This window comes from Protomyctophum parallelum, assembly GCF_964188405.1.
Source record: "Protomyctophum parallelum genome assembly, chromosome: 16".
Taxonomy (NCBI): Eukaryota; Metazoa; Chordata; class Actinopteri; order Myctophiformes; family Myctophidae; genus Protomyctophum; species Protomyctophum parallelum.
Window position 1 is genome coordinate 7629474 of NC_139711.1, and position 17119 is coordinate 7646592.

The 17119-nt window shown below is 42.3% G+C and overlaps 1 protein-coding gene across 5 annotated transcripts in view; it reads left to right on the forward strand.

The window, feature by feature from the left end:
• Positions 1 to 17119, forward strand: part of tnip1 (TNFAIP3 interacting protein 1) — a 34436-nt gene that overhangs the window by 563 nt on the left and 16754 nt on the right. For 3 of the 5 annotated variants that reach the window (XM_083785441.1, XM_083785444.1, XM_083785445.1), the window contains exons 1-10: positions 8978 to 9060; positions 10612 to 10792; positions 11700 to 11858; positions 11989 to 12080; positions 12349 to 12408; positions 13881 to 14108; positions 14490 to 14584; positions 15475 to 15616; positions 16008 to 16100; positions 16234 to 16299. In XM_083785441.1, the coding sequence (XP_083641567.1) occupies positions 10648 to 10792; positions 11700 to 11858; positions 11989 to 12080; positions 12349 to 12408; positions 13881 to 14108; positions 14490 to 14584; positions 15475 to 15616; positions 16008 to 16100; positions 16234 to 16299 (1080 nt within the window). In that variant the 5' untranslated portion in view covers positions 8978 to 9060; positions 10612 to 10647. Of the gene's footprint in view, positions 1 to 8975; positions 9061 to 10611; positions 10793 to 11699; positions 11859 to 11988; positions 12081 to 12348; positions 12409 to 13880; positions 14109 to 14489; positions 14585 to 15474; positions 15617 to 16007; positions 16101 to 16233; positions 16300 to 17119 lie in introns of those variants that run through there. The other 2 variants (XM_083785442.1, XM_083785443.1) reach the window with 2 other exon arrangements.

Sequence of the window (17119 nt, forward strand, 5' to 3'; positions counted from 1 at the left end):
TTTGGTTAAAAAAGGGTTAGAAAAAAGAATGTTATATTATTATTATTATTTAGAAATAATAATGCAAATAATAATTATTATACCATATACTGTACCATTATGCATTCACAGCCAATGTCCCAAGTCATCTGTTCTCTCTCTCTCTCTCTCTCTCTCTCTCTCTCTCTCTCTCTCTCTGTCTGTCTGTCTGTCTGTTTGTTGCCTGACTGGTTTTCAAGGTATAAACATTTACTGTCACAGACTTACAATACAGTGAAATTCTTGTAAATATTTCCTCGACATTTTGAATAGAATAATTGTAATAATAATAGCAGTATAGTAACTTTGAAATCATATTAATAATATTAAAAGTAGCCTAAATAGCAAAACTGCAATAATAATGTAAATAGAATAAAAACAATGATGAACAATTAGTATCTATTTCCTATGTATTTATGTATTGATATATTGATTGCCTCTAACTGTGGATATGATGGAAGTTTCCTGGGCACCTTTGGTGCTCTCCAGAGGAAGCCGCTTAATGATTTTGGTGACTCCATGGCCTCTCCTCTATCACCATCATTGTGTTACATTTGACACTGCACACTTCGTAGTATCTTGAAAAGTACTGGCTAAATTGTCATGACATCTGTCTCAAATATCTTTATTGTTGGAATACCCTGCTGATTTTGGTGACTGAATAGCCTTTCCTGTAGCGCAAACATTTCTAGGCTATACTTGCACATGAGATATTTCAAAATCTCAAATGGCCAGATTGCCATGAAGCTTGCCAAGCACATTCGTGCTCCCCAGAGGACCCCATAGGCCTACTGATTTTGGTGACCCCATGACCTTATAGCTCTGTGCCACCCTTAGGCCAAAAGCCAAGGCGCTCATGCTGCTTTTGTTTTTTGTTTGTTTTTGCTTTTGCTATTGAGGTGTGAATCCTTCAGTCGTTTCACAAGCCAGTCTCTGGCGCACGCACGCACGCACGCACGCACGCACACACACACACACACACACACACACACACACACACGCACACACACACACACACACACTGTGAAATACTTTAATGTTCAGATGGGGAAACTCGTTCTGGACTCTGTCCTGCGGTTCCACAGAAGATAAAAGTCATACAGTGTCTCGACAACACTTTCATGTGACAGTTTGCACATACTGTACAAACTTTCTAACAATTGTGACACCTTTCTGAAGTTGCACAACCGCGTGAATTCCGTTTGTGTCCGAGCATATAGGCATGGCTGAGGCATGGTAACGCCCTGCCCCCCCCCCCCACCAATATCCTCCTAATGCACATTATACCTGTTAAAGTGTTGAGGTGAAATATTGCACAATGTCACCCATGACCAACACCCTGCATTACCTGTTACTACTGAGAAGCTTTATGGACTTGGACAGGAATTCATGTTTATAATTGTTCAGCCTTATTACCTGCTCTCTCTGGGGAACCCTGAATATATTCTACCAGAAGGTGAAGCTGGAACTTTGTGTGGAGAATGTGAGTTGGATAAGACACTATTTGCTGTGCCTGTCCGATAATAGACTGCTCATGAATACATTGTAACAATCTGACCACTAATGAGCTGATCCCTGGACAGTTTCTCATGGAAATAGTTGTATGTAGTGTGCAGGGAATAGAGGCTCTTGCTAGCAGAAATTGGGTGATATGCCATAGTAGTGTGTGTGTGTGTGTGTGTGTGTGTGTGTGTGTGTGTGTGTGTGTGTGTGTGTGTGTGTGTGTGTGTGTGTGTGTGTGTGTGTGTGCGTGCCTATAATCCTGTCCCAACATACTGGCCTTGTTGGCCTTGAATTGTGTCTTAATTCTGAATGGCAGTTTGAGGGTGACAAACGGTGCACATGTGAGTGCCAGGACACTACTCTTTCAGCGCCACCTGGTGGTCACCAGTTTGTTGCCAATTAGCCCATTATAAACTAGAAAAAGTGCTCTTCTGGGCACAGGTCTCCACCAGGATAGGAATGTAGGACATTGCAGCTTGCCTTCATCTGGTGGTTGGATAAAAGGGCAACAAAAGTAAATCAGGATGGAGTCTGAGAAATCTGAAAGACCGGTTTCGTTGAATGGCTCTAGAGAGACTGTGTACCAATTTGCGTGATATTTGGACAAAATCTGTAGGTGTACTGTGCAAAAACTTGTTTTGCACAAAGCGGCCTCCTGCTGGCGCTATAACAGGCCGTTCTGGAAAGTTTGGGGCAGAGGTTCATCGTTGGCATCCAGGGAGTGTGTGTGCAAAATTTGGCATCGACCGGGTTAACGGTGGCCGAGATTAGCTGCTCACGGACACACACACACACACACACACACACACACACACACACACACACACACACGGACGGACGGACGGACGGACGGACGGAGTGCAAAACATACTCTCCCCCCATGCCTTCGGCCTGGTGGAGACAATAAAATAAATAAAAGGTCATTCTATTATGCATGTCATGTGCATGTCATCACCTGCACACCAGATTAGAGGAATTTTCAAAATATGATTTTTTTCTTCAAAAACCTTCTCTGGTCTTATCGTCCATTTAAACTAGGAAATTCATGAAAAGGGGTGGGGGGTGGAGAACAAGGGACATCTATGAAACAATTCAAGGCCAACATATGTTAAAACAGGATTATAGGCTGATTCATTTGATTCATGTGTTTTGGTCTGGATTTCTCCTTTAAGGTGTGCTCTACTATGTCTTTCTGCATATTTCTGGGGATTTTCCAATTGGATAATTGTTACTGGCACAATCAATCTGTCATAGTCAGTTCAGGAGCCAATTGCTTCTGACCTGACATGGATTCCAGCAAAAGTACCTAGTACTTAGTCTTCCTAACATATGCTTGCAACTCTCGGGACTTTATTTTCCCAAGACATGTTGTCAAATTTGATCCAGTTGATTCAGGGGATATTAATACAATCTGGGAATACATTTCTTACCAAGAATATTCTTCACCAATGTGTTTGTAATGGTGTCTACTAACATATCTCACATTGGTTTCTATTCAACCACCCAAGGAGTGTTTTTCGTGCAAAACTAATGCTCGGAATGGGTTCAGAATCATGGAAACCCCCTAGTTTGACACCTAGTTTGGCCATAGACCCCCTAGTTTGGCCATAGCCACTTGCCCAAATGTGCCCAAATGAGCTGACCTCATCACATTTGTGATGACGGTTGGTGAAGAAAATTCTTGGTAAGATTTGACATTCTGATAATATCCCCTGACTACAGGTGATGGTGAATAAGGCATGATAAAAATGATCAATAGCAGAGCACCTCTAACAATAATTTCAGTTATAGCTATAGTTAATGAGAGTGGTTATGAAAGAAATTTGGTGATTCAGATTTTATGGGGGCCAGTTTCGAATTGCAGCCGTCTGTAGGTGCCCTTTGAGAGCGGATTTGAAGGAGTCAAGGGATTCGCATGTCTTAATGACTGTTGGTAGGGCGTTCCACATTTTGGTGGCATAGGAGTGAAAATAATTTAGTCCCTTGTTTGTGCCGAATCTGGGTTGCACATGGTTTGTTGCACTCCCTCTGGTGTTGTGGGTGTGGACTTCGTTAACATTAAGGAAGTATTTGGACAGGTACGGTACATGGGTATCTTGGTGGTGTATCGAATCTTGTGGACCAGACCCATTGCAAGATGCTGTACTCTGTCTTCGACCCTAAGCCATTCCAGCCTGTCAAAGTGGGCAGGGGTGAGGTGGGTTGCTGTGGTGCTGTGGTACCAAAAGGTGCATGCATAGTCGAAGAAACCTTGTACGAGGGCTCCTGTTAGGGTCTTCAAGGTGTTTTTGCTCTAGCACCCCCTAGTGTCTATCTGTGCACGCCACTGAGAGAAGGCATGTGCCAGATTGAAATCTCTCTATCTCTGTTTGATGGAGAGGTTTACTATGTGGGTGATGATTGGAGCTATAGAGATGACTGAGTCTCTGAGGGGAGTTCCTCCCTGTCCCCAGTTAAACCCCGGAGGAAAAAAACCATAGGTTTCATTTTTGGCTAGGTGGCCCAGCCTTTATCCAATCAGGATAGAGAGGGGCCTTCCACCAATCATGATCGAGCTGGGGCGGGCCTTGGTGTGTGTGCTGTTGGCCTGTCGCGTGCCCCCACTGTAGTGCGTGCATGTGCACATCTTGTTACCGGGGCGGACCGGGGGGTTTTCCAAATCACCCAAATCACTGAATGCTCCTCCAGGAACACTGTGAACTGTGTGAAGTATTCTATTATGGTATATTATGTTATTCTAATCCCCACAAGTTTTCACTGCTGAATCTGCCATGTCTAGTTGTGGTGGCATGCAATTATACAGTTCTTGTCAACTCAGCCAAAAACATGTCATTATGTAGTCAAGTAATTTTTCGAGTGCATTGAGAAGAGCTATTTAGTATAGGCTATAGAATGGGGTCAAAGTGGAAATGGGGACCACAGGTGAGGTAGCCTCGGTACCAGGCTTTCATTTTTGTTGGTGCAAAAATTGAAAGCCTGGAGGAACGCATTGGCCGCTCTGGTCTAAAAGTGGGAGCCAACCCTTCCGGGTGGGCGTCGCTCCAAATGATGTGCACTAGGGGGGAGAGGAGGGGCCGGGGGTGACGGACAGATCAATGAGATCCAATCAGGGCGTGCGCAAATCTCAGCCGCGACCCGCCCCTCTAGACCAGAAACCTAACACGTTAGCTCAGGCTACAGGTGAGGTGACTCCAGTCCAGGTGACTTAGTTGAGCTAGGGTTCATGAAAATAAAATGTGATGAGGTAGGCTGTTATGACAAAGGGTTCCTAAAATAGAAAAAAAAAATCCTACCTATTTCCTGTATAAGTGTGCACATTGGTTGATAGTAATGCACGTTGTGCAGCCATTGGCCCGTCTGGCTTTCAATCAGTGCTGTTTCATACATTAAAGGTTTAGTGAGGGTAAAGTCAAGATCCCATAGTCTGCTGGGGGGACGGTCGCAATGTGATTCGCCAGTTGGTTTCTTGTCAGAACGTCTCAAACCGGTGAATCACATCTTGAATATCAAATAGAGCGTCGCAGTCCCGCCCCCTTTCATGACGACGCCAGGCCCAGGAAATTAATCCCAATGCATTTTCCCATAGACATTTCAAAACGTATTTATTTAAAGACCTTTTAAGTGTCGTACGAAGCCAACTCGAGTCGTGACAAATCATGACAACAAACACAATATTTTGGACCAAATATTGTATATTGTATAATATACAATATTGTATATTAGAAAGTAGAAAGAAAGTAGAAAAAACCTCAGGTTCTTCTTCTTAAAAGGTCTTTAAATAAATACTTTGTGAAATGTCTATGGGAAAAATGCATTGGGATTCATTTCCTGGGCCTGGCGTCGTCATGAAAGGGGCCGGGACTGCGACGCTCTATAGGCCTATACATTATAAATGTATCAGTTAGTTACACATAAAGACAAATGTGGTCAATTTACACAAAAACCGTTACAGTTAGAGTGTAGCAATCAAAATAATCTTAAATTAAATGTAAAGAAAAATCTTATCAGATTCAGATACAATTATTATTAAATGTGTAGGATGGTAATAAATAAATACTTTGTAATAGATTACTTTTCAAAACGAACCTTCAATGATTCAATTTCAGATTATTGTAGCTTTTATGTAGACCAGCGGTTAGCCAACTAGCGAATCACATAACGTCTTTCCGGGCCATGGGATCCAGAGGTTGAATTTCCCAGAGCCGACAGAGTTTACGACAACTCCGTTCACTTCATGGGGCCAGTCCAATGGCGGCTCTTTTACATAGACTTCTATTGGCGAATAGTGACAAAGGCCTGAACCGGAGCTTTACGGAATGAGTGACAGTGAACCACGTGACTGGGCTGTTTTCTGCCCCCTTAATGTCGTAACTGTCTTACTCAATGGATCTGGAATTTCCCAGGTTACATCAAGGAGTATTGAAGAAGGAGAGGTAACACTATGGGACTGAGTAACACCAGCATAGAGTTATATTATAAAGGTAATCTAATCTGAGTTCCCAGAAGTTTTATTTTACTCCTGGGTAACACAGAACTGGGAGGCAAACGAGCTAGACGTTTGCATTGTAGTCGTGTGTAGAATGGTGTAGAACCGGATAGTGTATCATTAGCTCGGTTTGGACCTCCAAACGGAGTGTAGCCTAGTCAGGGGCGGCCTTAGGAATCTGGAGGCCCGTTTCAAGACCAAATATGAGGCCCCGGAATATACCTATATGACATAATTATTCTGTTGATACAGGTGTATTGATACAAACAGTTTTGACTCTTCAATATCGCGCACAGCCATTATTCTCGATAAATACGCACCAACAACACCTCTCCTCATCCAGTCGTCCCTTCAGAATAAAGTGTCTCCCCTTTACCTCCCAATGCCGCACATTTTACCCAGGTTATTAACAGGAAATAGGTGTCACTTAACATTGTGGAAGAGAGCAAGGCAGCGAGAGAGAGAGAGAGAGAGGGCTAAGGGTGGCGGGGGGTTGACTGACTGCATGACGCCTATCGGTCAGTCGGAGCTTAGAGGCCCCCCTGAGGGTGGAGGCCTGTTTCAATTGAAACTGGTGAAACATAGAAAAGGCCTCCTATGAGCCTAGTATCATGTGTATGAATAACCTTTTAAAGATATTATTAGCCTATCATTGCGACATTTGAAAACAATCAGTCCAGGAAATAAAAAAGACAATTAACATACTGGTACCGTTGTACTTGGACTCATCGATGTGCTTGTACACATTTTGTGGGGTGTCTGAAGAACTGCAGCACCGTCAGTTGTCTAGCAGCATGTCAGCCAGGCTGTCACTGATCTCTCTGTGGAGCCCCATAGTCATGCTCATCATGATGATGACAAGCAATTAAGTAAGCTGCTCCCTCCCTGTTAAATCATCAAAAAGTGAAGGATAACTCCCTTTCATTCACTGTCTACACTACAACATATCATTATTTTGAACTGGGAAATGTGAATGGTTCAAAAATATTGCATACTAAAATTGTTATTACTTTTTGATCAGGAGGTGGCGTAAGAGACAAGAAATCAAGAATGAGCAGTATAAGTGACAACTGTGACATAAAAGGTGACAGTTGGAGACAGTCTCGCGCTGACAGCCCATAGTTGCCATGCAGTGCCGACTGCCTACTGTCCAGAGCCAATGAGCCATAAAGTTACCAATACCAGTTATACCATAGAGTTGTACAGAGTGTCTCTGCCCGGACGGGATCCAATCAGACACGATGTAAGGCGGAGCGTTTGTGCAATTCCAAATTGCGTACCCTGGAGAGTTACAAGCTGGAGTTTGTGCTGTTTTAAAGGTATATTCAGTGATTTCACTTAATTCAAATATCACTTATTTTTGTTTTGTTGTGATAATCCTCCCTACTATAGAGTGTGCTGACCACATAAAGAGTTCCTCCCTGTCCCCAGTTAACCCCTGGGGGTAAAAAAAAACCGTTTTTGGCTAGGTGGCTCAGCCTTCATCCAATCAGGATGATGTACCGAAGGTAGGCCTGCATTATGTACTTGGCCCTTGGGTGTTTTAATATTTTCTAATATGGCCCCCTTTGAAAAAAGTTTGGACACCCCTGGTCTAGATCGAGTCTCTTTAGAGTCAAAAGACCAGAAAACAACGTGTGGTGTGACTTGTGTTTTTGACAAAGGTCTACTCTAAACAAATCATAAATAGTAGTGATGCACCAAATATTGTCTGCAGAAAATATTCGGCCGAATGCAGGCTAAAAATGCATTTTCGGCCCAAATAGGCAAAAGATATATCACTTGCAATTAATGCATTAAAAAGAGCTGAATAAATGTTTTATGGATCCATAATAGTGATTATTATGTAAGTTAAGTTTTGCCATAACCATAACATAACATTTGTAGAATCAAACTCAGGTGTTAATGGGTTAAGTGGGATATTCAGTTACACTTCATACCAATAATACTGTGCGGGTGTAGTTATGTTAAGTGATAACCACTTTCAACATGGCATTATAGGCTAAAGCTTTCTAAATCTTTAAAATTTTCCAAACATCTACAAGCTTGTAGGTCAACTATTTTCGCTATTTGTTATACAACAAAGTATATAGTGCTTAAGTGGCATTCTGGACTATAGACCTGTCTGGCTGGAAACATTGTGGTTGCAAGGACTGCACGCTACAGGACTGTGTCACAGTCATTACCAGGTGATTGAGAGATTATTTATTCTTTACTTACTCTGTATAAACATACTATTTTAACTAGCGATGCACCGAATATTCAGCCGCAGAAAATGTTCGGCAGAAAATGGCTAAAAAAGCATTTTCGCCCTATTCGGTTTTGGCCCGAATAGGCAGAAAATGTATCACTGAATAGTTTATGCAATTAATGCATTCAAAAGGGCAGAATAAATGTTTTATGGACCCATAATAGTGATTATTATTTAAGTTAAGTTTTGCCATAACCATTTATTTTGCCATAAATCAGGTAGGCCTAGCTTTAAGGTACGGCCATGACAGCAATGGTAGGAAAAAATATGTATAATATTAATCATATTCGGTATTCGGTTCCGGCCAAAAATGTCCCTTTCGGCGCATCCCTATCCCTAATAAATAGTGTCTTATGCTGCTCGCCCACACGACTACCATTTTGTCCAGTCTGTCCACCTGACCTGTCACCTGTCACCTGTCTGACCCAGCTGTCCACCTGGCACAATTGATTGATTGATTGAAGTATTGCAGAATTACAGTACATTTCAAGCACAACTCAATACAAAAACTGTTAACTGTGGACGACACCATAAAGCATTACACGTGTTTACAATAGGGTCATCATCAGGCACTGCTTCAAGTTCAGAATCAGATCAAACGTCAACGTCAAACTTTCTGCATCCCAGATTCCCAGTGCCTGGAACGTGACGTATCGGCCCGCTCCTTCTTTTATATACTCCTTGGTTTACACAGCGTCATAGAACCACTTCCGCAATACGATTTCTGGGCAGAAGAAGAAGAGAGGCCACTCAAGCTGAAAGGTAGCAGGGCAAAAAGAAGGAGACACCTCTTTGTTCTACGGTTTGTCGTTTTAAAACTCAGACATGTTTACTTGAAATGAAGCGGTTGTGTGATTTATGCAGGGACTGTTGTCCTGTCCCCCACGCACTGTAACGTCAGCTAGACAGCAGCCAGCTAACGCTGTTGCTAAGCTATTTGCATGACAACAGCGAAAACTAATATTAGCCGTCATTAGCCAACACAGGCTAGCTTGTATTGTAGCAGACACTTGTTTATGTTCCAGCCCGATGGGTTTTGTGTTAGACCTACAGCTATCCTCTATTGTTTTTACTTTAGCTTGCTACATTTCCCAGGATGGTATCTTACCTAAGATTCCCAATGTAGCCAACATGAACGTTGGCTCACATTTGCCAGATGTTGCCAGTTGGAAGCTATAGGAGGCTTGCATGGCAACTGTATGGATGCTTCCTTAAATAGTACTAGGGAGGGAGGGAGGGAGGAAGGGACGCTGATGTTTCTTTTGTTGCCATCTAGCCCTGATGCAGGACCATCTGGTTGTGTAGGTATACTTTGCGAGAGACAACCTAGTCCTACTGTATATGATGATCACAGGGCCCTGTATCAGGGCAGGTATCCACAGGAGAGACGGCAACCAAAATGGTTCTCAAACATTTTCATGTCAAGGACCACTTGACATATGGTGATAACAGTGTGAGTGGAGTGAGTGAAACCTATGCTATGACTAGTCATTCTTATGATGTTCTTTCATTGGTTTAACTTCTAGCTGTTAAATAATAGTGACGTTAAACTGTCCATTTTGCTGGGCACTGCAGGGAAGCCCCTCAAGGACCCCTGGGGGTCCTCAGAGACCCCACCTTGAGAACCAAACAACTAAAGGGTCCTGTATCTGAGATAGTTGCCATCCTGCATGACATGATATCGTCGCCACTGACTAACCTGTCAATTGGTCCTTATCCTCTTTGCTGACTGGAACCTTTAGACATCACCATTCAATGAATTATGAACGAAGAGAGGAAGCGAGGTCGAAAAGAATCCAAGGGGGTACAGTAACTCTTTACACAGGCTGTCTGGTGCATGAAACGTAAAACCACTGTCATCATGACCAGTGACGGGACCATTACATCGCTGTGTATTTCTCAGTGACTGTTACAGTGGAGTTCCAGTGTTGTCAAGACTTGGCAGTTGGCAGTGATGAATTCACCTCATACATCATCAGTGCTTCTGTTAAACATGTGACTTTATGATGCATGATCACTGGCTTGACATTTGAGAAATTTCATTGCTTTCATGGCCTATCTTTCGTTCCTTTATAATGTGATCGTGTGCGTTCAAGTCGCTTCCATGAATTTATTTTTGCAGAAGTCCCCCAGTGTGATGGTGCCATTCAAATATGACTCTTTGCATTGTAAATAGCGAAGTGCGAGGAGGAGTGATACTTCAGAGATATTATGTAACGCAGTATGCTCTTATGTTGAGGGCCTCTGCTGCTTCCACATTTGTTTGTTTTCTGCTAAGGGCAAATGGCCATGTATATTTTTTTTCACAGTGTCCAGTAACCATTTCTAAACAGTTTGTGTTGTATCTTCTCAGTTCAGAGCAGCATGCCTTTTGAGTGACACAGTGGCGATGGAAGGGAAAGGCCCGTACCGCATATATGACCCAGGCGGGAGTGAGGCGAAGGCCAGAGAAGAGGCCGGCGGGGGCAGCTATCGACAGCTACTGGAGGAGAACAGCATCCTAAGGGAACGGATGAAGGGACTAAAGAGCTTAGGTAGGTGCCTAAAAACAGCATGGTTAAATCATTGCTGTGGACTGAGGGCAAGTGCCAGCTGTTCACTGACATTGACCGTTGTATACACACTGCTGCAGCCATTTTGCGCTTACCTCACATTTGGGGAAGGTGGAGTTCCCGCTGTGGTGCTGGCTCAATGCACCACCGCTGTTTGCATATTATGGTCAAATAGTGTTGACAGCGTGTCCTGACATTGATTTGTATGTGTGCAAAATTGTGAAACGTATACATGGAGATTCAGAAGCTTCAGGTTTCTTTTGTAGTCAGTCCTACATTCTTGTCAGTACAGAAGTCGTCTTGTAGATTCATGGAGCTGCATTTAAAATGGTTCTGTGAACTTCGAGTGGACACCACCACAATTGCAATTTTTTTCTTGGAACTGCATCATGCAAAGGGGAAGGGATTAGAGATGCCATTGTCTTGTGCCACAAAAGGAGGAATGCCGTGACACCTGATTCCTGTTTACCGATATCCTGCCGCTGTGATGATGTCGCCGTGTCAGGGGAGCCTCCCTCCAAGTGAATGTTCTTAGAACGTCTCATGGCTCCTTTCCTTTCACGAGTCACCCAAAAGATACCAAGTTACAACAAAGCCAAGTTCTCCTGAAGCTTGTTCTTCACCACATCCTATTTGATGACCACTCATCGAACGACTTTTTTTAAAAAAAATTATGTTCTGTTTATTCATTTTTGGTTTTTTACAAATATCGAAGTAAATTGAGAAATAAAAACAGAGTATCGAACGACTGGTTAATCTGCTTACTTTGTCTGGTCCCGGTGACTCACGCCTACCCACACTCTCGGGTTGAAATTAATTATTAAAATAGGTTAAGTGATATGTTAAGGTGTCAACGTGTGCTCACTGATTATAACGTGTTGTGTTATAGGAGACCTGCTGGAGGAGTCCCAGACAGAGGCCTCAAGGCTTCGTCAGAGAGTAGAAGAGCTGGTGAGAGACAACGAGGCCCTCAAGTCGTCCAGCTTTGCTGCCAGCATGTGTATGGGCGTTCACACGGAGTCCCAGGGGACGTGTCACACCTTCGCTGGTAAAGATAACTCGCTTGGCAAGCAAGCCACAGACACTCATATTATTGCACATTGCAGCCATGTTGCTCCAATATAACTTTCTGCTCTATGGATATACGCAAGGTTAATATTAACTCTGGATCTTTCCAGGCCAGGGTAAGCCTCGTGGAAATCCCAGTGCAGACCAGAAAGAAGAGCAGCCGTGCTCTGCGGGGAAGGCTCTCCAATCGGAAAAGCCCAATGTGAGTTATGTTAAGAGGAGTACAAGTGTCACCGTACAAGTGTTTGTGTTTTTTTATGAGTGAACAAACAGGTTTGTGAAGACTGTTTGTCTCTGCAGGTATTGGTCGGCTCAGTCTGTGGTAAACCAAAGCAAACTCCTCAGAGGCTCACCATGCTATGTTTTGAACTTGAGGCACCGCTTGTCTTGACTCTTGAGTAGTTTTTGTGATTTTATTTCCCCAGGAATGTGACTCCTTTCTCCATGTTCTTTCATTAACTTATTCACAGGAAGCCTTAACAGAGTTTGAGGTTGTTAATATGGAAGAGAAGACATCGGATGCTCTTACTGTAAGTACCTGTCCTGGCTATATGTAACATAATATTGAACATAACTATCCCTGCTTTCTGATGGACGATCCCACCCATGTGTCCCCTTGTTTTTGTTGTTGTGTGTGTGCACGTGTGTGTGTGTGTGTGTGTGTGTCTCTTGTATGTAGTGTTAAGCCTACTTTTCTGTCATTTGATGTCTTGTATTGTTGTCCAAATATAGTATGTAGAAAATAAATAATCATATCCGGGATTATCCAGGCATGGTCAAATATCATGGTTCTCTGAATAGTCTTAGTGCTATTTCCCCCCTGCTTTTTCCATAGTATAACATTGTTATTTCCATTGCAATTTATAAATTGTAGTTCTGCAACAGGTTTTATTAGAAGTCCTAATTAGATTTATCACAATGCTCTTGATTCTAGTGGGTAGAGCTAGGACAAGATCTAACATCAACATTGATAGGATTTTCAGATCAGCTATTTTTGACAATTGTTGTGAAAGATAAAATAGTCCTCTAGTCCCATATCATAATATTGATATTATATTGATCTATTCACCCAGCTCTGCTAAAATGAGTAGAGCTGGGTTAGTTGCTCCATGTATATGAAAGCTACCGTAAATGGTTTTTTTTTCCTAGTTTTGTTTATGTTGAATGTTTTATTATGCAAGACGGTAGACCTTTCATTTACAATATCACCCATGTGCTAGGGCTGAAACCTTTCATGCTGGACGTTGTTCCATATTATAAATAGTAATAATTATATATATATTCACTAATACTATATATAAAAATGCGGTCCAAATAACATTATTATTATTTTACCATCATTGTATCTACTATATTTATCGATTAAATAATCAACATATTAATCGGTTATGAAAATAGTTACAGCCCTAAATATATAATATGGAATCCATTCATCTATCCATCTTCGTCCACTCATCCGAGGGAATATCTTCCATCTAAATTCATCTTGTGCTCTGTGTAATTAGTTATGCTGTATCAGGAACGCATCCTCTGGGTGGTGACTCAATGCTGTTAGCTCCAGCCTGACTCAGCCAAGGGAAAGTCCAGAATTATTACTGACCAGAATCACTCCAATGATTCACACACAGTGTCCCAGTCAATGCCTTAACAAGACACTGTTTTTCGAGAATGTAGTTGTCTTGTCACATGGTTCACCAGACAGTCGCATGTCTTTTAAACTCCAGACACAATTCCAAGAATATACACAAACAAAATTAAACAATTACATCCTTTTATTCCGGTCGATTGCCTGTGGTGTGGCTACATGTTTTATGCATCTTTCAACAGTGTGACGGGAAAATACTTTTGTAACTCAACACTTGCGAAATCCCATTCATAATGCTAATCATCTCCTTGTCGAGAGACCCCCGTTGACTGCTCAAACGATGAGTAATGGAGCTGTAATGTTGTACTTGACCCCAGTGACTCAGCAGCTGACTCTCTGTGACTGTGTCATCAACAGACGGGAGCAGCGGCCACGGTTACGGGAGCCGGAGTGATCCCGTTGCTCATCCCCCAGGAGAACATGGAGCTGGCCAGCCAGCTCCAGAGACTGGAGAGCTCCTTCAGCATCTTCGCGGAGGAGTCCAACCCCAACCAGCTCCTGGCCCACCTCGGCCGCATGGCCGTGGAGTTTCACCATCTGTCCTCCAAGGTCCAGAAGAACGAACAGAGGACGTCCCTGCTGCAGGTGACCGACCATCTAGCAGATCGATTACCTTTAAGCCTGATTTTATACTTAACACAATCCATGCCATTCTCGAGATATCTTGTGGAAAGCTATTAAGCCTAACTTGGGCCAAACACGAGAACGAGATACTCCCTGCCTGTGCCCTTGACCAAGGCACTGACCTCCACAGCTGGAGCTGGTCTCCAGGCACTGCTTAGTGGCTGACTACTGCGCCTAATAGTTAGGATGGGTGAAATGCAGTGGACCGATTCCAGGCATGTACAAATGTGTCTGGCAAATAAACAAACGTACAAGGACATAGGCCTTGGTGTTAGGGTAACGCATGAATAAAGTCAAAAGAACTTACCGATGACCAGGCTATTGATGTTTATCCTTTTTTAGACGCTGTGTGAACAACTCAGACAGGAGAACAATGAGCTTCGCAAGAAAATGGAAGACGATCATCAGTTCAGGAATCGAGACTTGGAACAGCTGAGGTGACTTGGTATTGTTATTCGTATAACCCATTCTGACCTGAGATCAGATTCTAAAAGTGTCTTCTACATCCTGACAGTTTTCTGAAAAAGCTATGTTTCTATGTCAGTCGTTCTTCGATTTAAAAAAAATAGCAGACCTACAAGCTCGAGCTTGTAGATCTGCTATTTTTCAATAGCTAAAGCATAACGTAATGCTAACACCAAAATGGGTTCCCGCCCAAAATGGGATAACTCAACAAGGGACACATTTATCGGGCTAGTTTCTGTTTTACCTCGTAATGTACACAGTTGACTTCATCAAAGACAGTTTGCCTTACTTTTACTTTTGGTGTTCCTGAGGACTTTGTTCTTTGGCCACAGAACCTTTGTTGCAGTGTTGTTTTTAGCAGCAAATTTCTATTTTAGTTTTAGTCATAGTCTCTTGAATAGGTTTCATTTAGTTTTAGTCACCTGGAATGTCTTAGTGTTAGTCTAGTTTTAGTCGACTAAATCTACAGTTGATTTAGTCGACTAAATCTACAGTTGATTTAGTCGACTAAAATGTTTTTTGGAGGGTCTTGATGCCGTCGTAATGAGTGTTTTTACACTTGCTGAAAATAGCAGATCTACAAGTTCACAACGCGTCGCAACAGTCTTGCAACCAAGTGTAAAATGACTTGTACTGGATCTCTTGTCCACTAGTCCCTAACATTTTAGTCTAGTTTTTATTTGTCGACGAAATTGTCAGTATATTTAGTCTTAGTTTTAGTCATCGTAGCTTAGTTTTCATTTAGTTTCCATTTGTTTTTGTCAGTGAAAATAGGTAGTCGACGAACATTTTTCGTCTTAGTTTTAGTGGACGAAAACAACACCGCTTTGTTGACTTTAGGTTTCTGTTCTGACTGTTCCAGGCAAGAGAACCATAAACTCAAGGAGCTGGTCACAGGACCGACGGCGCCGGCCGACACGGCTCCTCCAGAGACCCGAGAGGAGCCGGTGAAAGACGACACCCCCAGCGTAAGATCCAAGATGGAGGTCGGCACGCCGCAAAAGGTAAACATTATCTCTGTCATGTTGATTCTTCAACCCATTCTGACCTGAGATCAGATTAAAAAAATGTATGTTTTAAAATGACAGTTTTCTGAAAAAGCTATGTTTCTATGTCAGTCGTTCTTCGATTTTTCTAAAATAGCTAAAGCATAACGTAATTTTAACACCAAAAGGGGTTCCCGCCTAAAATGGGTTAAAATGTCATTCCTTCACTTTGTAACGTTGTTTTTTTAAACTTCCCAGTAAATTCCATCAATAAATATTTTTCCTTAAAAAATATATTTTTTTTATTTTTCTGTGCATCGTTGTGGCTGAAGCCTCAGTAATGCAGTGGCATTGTAGTGGTGTGGCTTCTTTGGGGATTTAGGAATGTTTCATATCCCCCCCCCTCCAGAGTGTGAAAGCTGCAGACAAAACCCAGACGAAAACTTGTGATCAGGAGGTGTATGAAAAAAAGATCAAGCTTTTGGAGAAGCAGAGAAAGGATGTGAGTGTCTTTTCCTACACCGTCTGTCCTCTTTGGCTACATAGGGAAAATCTGTGTGTAATTAGTTTCCTTTATGTACGTACGCTCACTACGCTGTCATTATTTTCATTGTCAATGACCTCTTGTGCTTTAGGTGCTGGAGGTGAACAAGCAGTGGGACATACAGTGGAATTCCATGAAGTCACAATTTGAACAAAAGGTACATAATGTTTCCTAAAACTGAAATAAAATCCAGCCCATCAAGTTCACATAACTAATAATTAACTGTAACTAACTGTAACTTAACTGTAATTATTTTTTGTAATTGTTATGAACCTCCCTGCCAAGTGTTGTAACTTTAGCCCTTACACTTTCAGAGAAATATTCCCATTTATAAGTCAATGGGAAAATGTGCCTGCTTAAAATGGAAGTTTGGATTGCTCCGTTTCATTAAAGGCGTAGTGAAATGATTTTTTTCACACTTTTAGACCACATCCATCTAACAATGGATGCCATTGTGTATTTTTATATCAAAAGTCCATACAAATCTAATTTGAATCACTTCCTGAAAACGAAAACGTGCTGCGTGATGACGTGTCGAGGCCCACATCGATAAAAGCCAATAAAAATGAAGCTCACCCGTTTAATTCCCCATATGTGCGCATCCGTCCAGCACAGCTGCTACTGATTACAGAAATCCTCCGTTTTTATTCCCATTCAAGATAACATCCAGACAGTGTATTACTCGGTTTCAACTTGATCATTACGCTAAAATATGTATCTGAAAACATTATAGGGTAGAAATAAGCCACATAACAGTAAACTGGTACAGCTGGACGACTATCTGACTTGTAAACAAACACACTCCATGCGCTGCGTATAGCATAGCTACCGTCCCTAGCTACCGTCCCATCGCCTGAAGGGATGCAACGCTCTGATTGGTTCAGAAACTTCATAGAGGTGTTTCAACTTGAATAAAATGTCCACCATTTCCGTTTCACTACGCCTTTAATGTGCCCAATTCAAAGCTAGAAACATTT